Genomic DNA, 7,630 nt, shown 5'->3' with positions numbered 1-7,630 from the left:
TAACTCACAAGCATCCTTCCCAGAGGAGCAGCTGGCAGGCCTTTATCTTTAAGGTAAGATGCCCTTAGAAGGAGCCACTGTTTTTCACTCATTACCTGCTATCTGCATTCCACCTTCTCTGTCTTCTTTAGGTGATTAACCCTTTCCTCCTACTGACTTGCTTGTCCTTCTGCCTTTAAATATTGTTAACTGCTTCTCTACTTCTTTGCATGCACCCTTTATTCCCCAGAAATGAAATATTTTTAACCTTGCCTGAGCCTCAAAATCACCTATGGGGAGCTTTTTATACCCCACAATAATTAAGCCAGAACATCTTGAGGCTGAAATCAAGGCACCTGGGGTTTCAGATGCTGCACATATGCAGACAGGCTTGCAGATAGCAGACACAGGCTGTCCAAACCGCTCACCTCCACACTCCCTTTTGCCTCATTTATTTTACCAAGATCAATGTCATCTCATGCCATTTCTCCATTTCCGGTTCCAGCTTCACATGTGCATCTGGGCTGTTCCCCTTCCTTGCAGAAGGTTGTGTGTTTCAGAGCTCTGAGGCTAGGTGCATCCTGCCCCTTACCTGATCCATCTGCGCTCGCCTCCTCAGGCAGCTCCTGAAGGCTAAGCTTCCACTCCAAAGGAGCATCACAGGGTGTCACAGTGACGGACAATGGGGTGTTATCTTCCTCAACCATGAAGAAGTACCTAGGGGTAAGTTTAGACCCTATGATGATTCTAATCATGACAATCGAGACTTACCAGAAAAGCCACTTGGTTTTCATTTTTACTCCTTTAACACATTTCAGAGAAAGCATAAAATTATGAAAGTCCAATTGTTCAAAGTCTAAATTCAATTTGGCAGCTAAACTGAACATCAACAAATACATTAAACAATATAAGCCAAACATCAACAAATACAAGGAAGGTACTAAAAGGATATTCAACCAAGTGTTGTGAATTCAACACGAACTCTTGTCCATCTGTAGGAGTTCCCACCATAAAATAAGTCACAAGCACTAAGCATTCCCTGCATGCCCTATACCACTGAGCTTTGACAAGTGTTTGTGCTACCTTGAAGGCACTTTGACATGTCACCTGCTGTGTCAAAATATCAGTTTACAACATCATAGTTCTAAAATGTACCCTTGGTCTCTGGCAAGACAATAGTGTGTGTGTGTGTGTGTGTGTGTGTGTGTGTGTGTGTGTGTGTGTGTGTTTATTTACTTATTACTAAAACATTGAATTAAATACATTACTAATTTTAAAAGAGTTTTTTTAAAAAAAAAAAATTAAAGCATTTTGCTCTGTTCTTTTACCTCAGACATTTTTTATGGTACCTTAGGAGACATTTTATGAAGAATAAAAATATCATTAACCTATAAAAACGATGCATATTCTAACTTCAAATTGCCTTCATGATTTCGCTTAATTATCTTTCAAAGACTGTAACCCTGCAAATGAGGGAAACTGGTTTCAGTGCTGGCTAGCTCAGAGGTGCCTACTACTGGTTCTATGGCCAAGGAGGTGAGTGGACTTCCCTTCCTGTATGCTGTATCAGCTCAGCATTCCTCACGTCATTCTCATACACCCACTACCAACACACATGCCCAGTTGACCACATTACCCTCCCCTACTGACTCTGCTCACCTCCCAAGCACCTAATCTCTCTAGTGAGCCTCAGCCATCACATGGATGTCCCTTTTCCATCGGTTCTTGCTCCCATATCACCTCACCCAGACGCCTGGCTTTACCTTTTGTGTGTTAATAACTCTCAGGTCTAAAACCTCAGCCTGAACTCTTTCCCTCTTCAATAAGACAGTGGCATTTCAAACCTGAGACATCTAATCTGAATTCCTGTAGCCCATCCGATTTTAGTAGATGACAACTCCAAACTTCGGGTCACTCCAGACAAATATTTTAGAGTCACTCTTGGCTTTTTTTTTTCTACCTGACACATAATGTATCAGTATTTTCTTTTTATTTTGTCTTTGGAATACATGCAGACACTACTGCTTTGTCCTAGCTTATCTAAGTCTTCATTCCTTCTGGCCTGAGCCTTGCTGTGGCCTCCTGACTAGGCTCCCTGTTTTTACTCTGGAACCCTTTGGTTTTGCAAACCTTAAACAAAGCACTTCCCCACTCAAAACCCACTGAGACCCGTGCACTTCAGAGTAAGAGCCGCAGAGCTTACAGTACCCCACACGTCCCTTCACGCTCAACCTCAACTGAATCTATTCTGCCATTACTCCTTTCGGAGCTCTGCTGTCTGTGGTACATGTATGCCAGCTCCTGCCTGGGGTCTCTGAAGTTCTGCTCGTCTGACAGGCAGAGTACTCCTCTAGACAGAGGCCTGGGAAGACTTAGATGCTTCCTTCAGCACTCTGCTCCAGCACCATTGTGGGTCCACTTGGATTCCATATGTAAAATATTTCCTTTTCATTGTTAAAGTATGTATTGACACCTAACATATTATACGTTCTTTCATCCTTTTTTAAATTCTCTGTCTCCCTCAACTAGACTGACAGCCACAAGAGGGCAGCCAGTTCTTTCATTGGTATACACTCAGACACTGAAATAATTCAAAATATTTGTTGAGTGAATTAATCAATGGTGATGTCTACCTTTAAATCATTTTATTACTTCCAAATCTTTTTCCATTGAAATAGGATTGATATCTATAAAATATCCTGTTCAACGTTTCTAGAACTTGGTGAAACTCTGGGCAACTGTAATGAGAACAACCTTTTTCCAGCTATTACCCAAAGTTGTAAGTGAAATATGTAGAATTTCTTGTTCCCAAATTAAGAGAAAAAACTCAAGCAACAGATCACTTTCTTCTGTCTAAACCTCATCATTTCTCACAGGCTCCTGTACCACTTCTCAGGCGCTGTAACTCACAAGTATCCTAGGCACAAGAGCAATTGTCAATTGTTTAAGCTAAGGCACCCCCTAGAAGGAGCCACAACATTGTCATGACCCTGTACAGACCTTGCATTTTACTCGTATGAAACACACTTTTTTTTTTCCAGCTTTGAGCCTCTTTACAGCTTCATATTTCAGCATTAAGTAAGTTTTTAACTGATCTCATGGTCAAGCGTCCACAGGGGGGTCCTGCCTTCCTCACCAGGCTCTGTTCTTGTCTCCATCTCTCTGGCTTTTCATGCTGTAAACACATAGGATTTCTGTTGTCTCCCAAACACTTCCTCTTCCTGGGTCTTTGAAATACGTTTTTTTGATAGTCCCATCTCTGCCTTACTCATATTTAAATTGTGGTTCTTCAGAAATGCCCTTCCTCACTCATTCCAGAAGAGATTTGCATACAGTCTCTCAGGCACTGTGCTGCTCAGATCTCACATTCACTGCAATCTGTGACTACATGCATTTCTGTGATTACTCGCTTTCATATTCCCCTAAGGCCCACTTAGGGCTCATCTTCTGTGTCGCTGTATGCCCTGTGATGAGCATGCTAGTACAGATGTCTGCATAGAGCAAGAACTTGCTGGACATTTTGAATGAATGAATTACTAAGTCAATGAACAAAACTCAACAATCTTGACAGCAATCTCATTAGTCTAGCCTGAGGATATTATATCCAGAATCTGTTTCTATTTGAGTACATAGAATCTGAATAAAAATAGCAGGTTTTTCCCTATACTATTCAGAGATGAATTTGGAAATGGCAAGTGATACGGGGCAAGACAAGACAGACTGAGGAGCATATTAAGCAAATGCAAGGGCTTAAAAATAATACTAGACAATCATCTAAAAAGACAACTAGGTGATTCAACTGTTTTAATGTGTAAAGTCGGATATACCACAGCCATCCATACAGGTTATTTGATATTTAATCTTGCCTACTTTCTGAAGAGAAGTTTGGTTTTTTGTTGTTTTTGTTTTTTGATCTGTTAGTAGGGATGACATTAAACTGAGCCTATCATATCACAGAGAAAGCGACATCAAATAGTGTCCGGAATTTTGTAGTGTGTTTCTTGAGTTTTTATTTGAGCAGCACAAGATAGCAATGCCAAAGCCAAAAACAGTGCTCAAGCAGATCTGCCTCCTGCTTTCTCCCTTTAAGAAAACAGTCTGTTCTCTTATGTAAGCAACTCAGTGTTAGTAACTTGATGACAAACAGGAGGATGTCTGCATCCCTCACAGTGAACATTGGGCGTGTACAGCAGCAGGACACCCCAAGATAACACTTTCATCTGAAAGCTTGCAAGTTAGGGATAAATGAGAATCTGAACCAACTCAACATGTAATGCATTTGTTAGTAAGTGCTCACAGAGCACATGTAGAACAGTGGTAGGGCATGACCTGGGTGTTCAGATATGTACTACCAAGTGAGGCTGGAGGAGATGAGATGAACGAGGAAGCATAAATGAGGGATGCACACTATAAACCATCCATCTCTGCAATGTTTGTGTAAACATGAGAACAACTTGTACATCTGATGTCTTTTCCTCCTCCCACAGACAAGCTTATGAGACATTTCATTCTAGGTAGAACATCAACAATGACTGTGTGTACTTACCACTCTATATACCCAACTCCAAAATTAAATTTCTTCTTGGAACTACAACTCTACCTAACTATATAAGCAAACATTTCACTCATTTGTAAATACAAAGGGCCTTAAAATTTTGTTTTGGAAAAAAAATACAAAACTAAGAAATTAGTAAATGGAAGAAAGAAAAGGTGAAGGAAGATGTACTGATGGTTATGTAGTGTCCTATAACAAAAACATGTGTTAAAGAAGAAAACGTCCCCGGGCGGTGGTGGCGCACGCCTTTAATCCCAGCACTCGGGAGGCAGAGCCAGGCGGATCTCTGTGAGTTTGAGGCCAGCCTGGGCTACCAAGTGAGTCCTAGGAAAGGCGCAAAGCTACACAGAGAAACCCTGTCTCGAAAAACCAAAAAAAAAAAAAAAAAAAAAAAGAAGAAAACATCATTTTTAATACCACTCTTAGAATTACAATTTATTTAATTTTTAGAAGATCAGAGGATAAGCCATTTATTTGATTAAGTGACATGATTGTATAATTGGAAGCTGTATTTAAAGACTACTAAAAGAGAACAGAACCCAAGTGTACTTGGGAATTGAAAGTTATGCCTAAAGAAAAATTTTGGTTTGGTCTCATTCACTCAAAAAATTCAAAAAATGTAAACTGTGCTCAATGACAGTTCAATTAATATTAAGGATTCCTCTGAAGTCATGCATGGCTTTGTGTATCAGTCTTACTTCTCATAGACTGAGCTTTTGTGCAGACCATGGCAGCAAATTCCTCCATGTATTAAACATTTCATCTTATGTTTTCAGACTCATAAATACGACTTAAAGGTTCATAATTATCTACACTTTGAGTCAGTTCTTAGTTTGTCCCATTCCTTCAAACAAGTTACTTTACTCCAGTAACTTGAAACAATGCCCATTTCACCTGTAAAAACTGATCATCTGTGCTCACCCGACTGACCAGAGGGTGAAATGATGGGGCCTTTAAATAGAAAGGGTTTAGAGTACCATTCTCCCTCCATGAAATTGATGACATAGAGACGCCTCATACCTCAGTCTCTGCAAAGTGGATTAGTGGTGTGAAGCAATTCTACATCTTAGAAACCAATTTATCTCATGTTTAAAGGATGAATTGTTTTTGTAAAAATTCAAAAAATTAACAATGAAGGGCAGAGAAGATTTAAAACATGGCAGTTTGATAACTTTAAATATAATTAGTTTGTAGTATATCATTTCTATGATAATATGGGTATAACTTTTAAAGATAGGCATATTTGGAAACACCATGTTGTTTAAAGTGGAGTGAAAGAAATGACTGCTGTCAGTTTTTCACTATTGGAATCTCTCAGAATTTCATCCTATCTCCTGGTACTATCCTTCCACAAATACAGATGTTTGAAGAACCATGTATGTTGAAGTAATTTCAGTTTCATCCTACATATCATACATAATCCCACATAATGCTGCTCAGAGGTTGACTCTCCAAACTCCATCTGGAAGGTGACTGTCTTCTATGGAGCCTCTGTTATGGACATAAATCAGCAAGCACAGCAGGGACAATACCTTCTAGGTGTATCTTTAAAGAGGTAACTGCTGATCTCAGCTCCATCTGGAATCACGGATGAATCGTGGAAAAATGCCTTATCCCGGATCTGCATCTGAAAAAGCTCCTCATCTCGGGTGGGCAGCTTTTGGGTCCTCGAGGTGAGTGGTAACAGGAGCCACAGCAAACACCAATGGAGCAGCACCATCCTGGGCACAAGAGACAAGTGTTTTAATTACTTCTGCAGGCAGACACTGGGTCAGGTAGGAAACTTCCTCAAGAGTTGATTTAGACAGAATCAGCGATATAGCATGGGTATTGGATATGCACATACAATTTTGACACAATTCTCCTGTCTCATTTTTTTCTTCAAACTATTTCATAATATTGAGAATAGATTTATTAGCTCCTCAGATATTAAAGAATATTTTAAAAATAAAATAACTCTTTTTTTCATTACCTTCCCTGGGTCTTAAGAAAGCAAATCAGTACTTTTATTATGACAGAAGCTAACATCATCCTTACTGAGGAAGCCCTGTCAGTGTCTGGAAACTTATAGGACCACCAAGGGTCAGTCCTTTCAAGTTTTACAAAACGTACACCAAAGGTTGCCCAGAGTCACTGCTCAGCAGCGAAGTTTCTAGTCACTGACATGGTTGAACTCCAGCCTAAGTCAAGACACCCACTTGAAGGTGGAAATACTTTACACATTTTTTAAAAATTCTTGCTCAAATGTTGACTCAGAATTTTGTCTAATATTTTACTTATAACACTAGAGTTTCATAAATTAGTGATTTTTTAAAAAAAAAGATTGAAATGCTTAGCTCCATCATTTGTAAAACAGTATGTTCAAAGCCATAAAGTGAGTTATTGTATTGATGTCTAACTGTTACAGCTAACAGAAGCACATTTGCATGCACACATATTTGCATGACAGAAACTGCGCCTCAGATCCCAGCTACAGAACAAGCCACTCAAACCTTTAAGCCCTTGGTCTTAACTTTTGAAGAATCTTTCCAAATGAGTTATATCATGGCCCTGTCATTGACTTCCATCCTGGGTCCCTATCAATACAAGGCTGATCCTCTACTGTCTACACAGACAAGGCTGATGATCCTCTACTGTCCACACAGACAAGGCTGATTCTCTACTGTCCACACAGACAAGGCTGATCCTCTATTGTCTACACAGAAAAGGCTGATACTCTACTGTCTACACAGACAAGGCTGATGCTCTACTGTCTACACAGACAAGGCTGATCCTCTACTGTCTACACAGACAAGGCTGATGCTCTACTGTCTACACAGAAAAGGCTGATGATCCTCTACTGTCCACACAGACAAGGCTGATCCTCTACTGTCTACACAGACAAGGCTGATCCTCTACCGTCCACACAGATAAGGCTGATCCTCTACTGTCTACACAGACAAGGCTGATCCTCTACTGTCTATACAGACAAGGCTGATCCTCTACTGTCTACACGGACAAGGCTGATCCTCTACTGTCTATACAGACAAGGCTGCTGTCAAGGCCACTGTCTTCCTCGTGACTCAGTTTTCTGTAAGATGGCCAAGATAGGCACAA

The 7,630-nt window shown here is 40.2% G+C and overlaps 1 protein-coding gene across 3 annotated transcripts in view; it reads right to left on the bottom strand.

Annotated features, from left to right (window-relative positions):
- Ndnf (neuron derived neurotrophic factor) overlaps positions 1 to 7,630 on the bottom strand; it is a 50,010-nt gene that overhangs the window by 10,746 nt on the left and 31,634 nt on the right. For all 3 annotated transcript variants that reach the window (XM_052719926.1, XM_052719925.1, XM_052719928.1), the window contains exons 2-3: positions 6,067 to 6,255; positions 572 to 696 (exon numbers count right to left, since the gene is read on the bottom strand). In XM_052719926.1, coding sequence (XP_052575886.1) covers positions 572 to 696; positions 6,067 to 6,254 — 313 coding nt within the window. In that variant the 5' untranslated portion in view covers position 6,255. The remainder of the gene's footprint in view (positions 1 to 571; positions 697 to 6,066; positions 6,256 to 7,630) is intronic.

Source organism: Peromyscus californicus, unplaced genomic scaffold (genome assembly GCF_007827085.1).
Source record: "Peromyscus californicus insignis strain IS unplaced genomic scaffold, ASM782708v3 Scaffold_6__1_contigs__length_162567912, whole genome shotgun sequence".
NCBI lineage: Eukaryota > Metazoa > Chordata > Mammalia > Rodentia > Cricetidae > Peromyscus > Peromyscus californicus.
The sequence above is the reverse complement of the archived record's forward strand: the minus strand, read 5'-3'. Positions and strand labels throughout refer to the sequence as shown.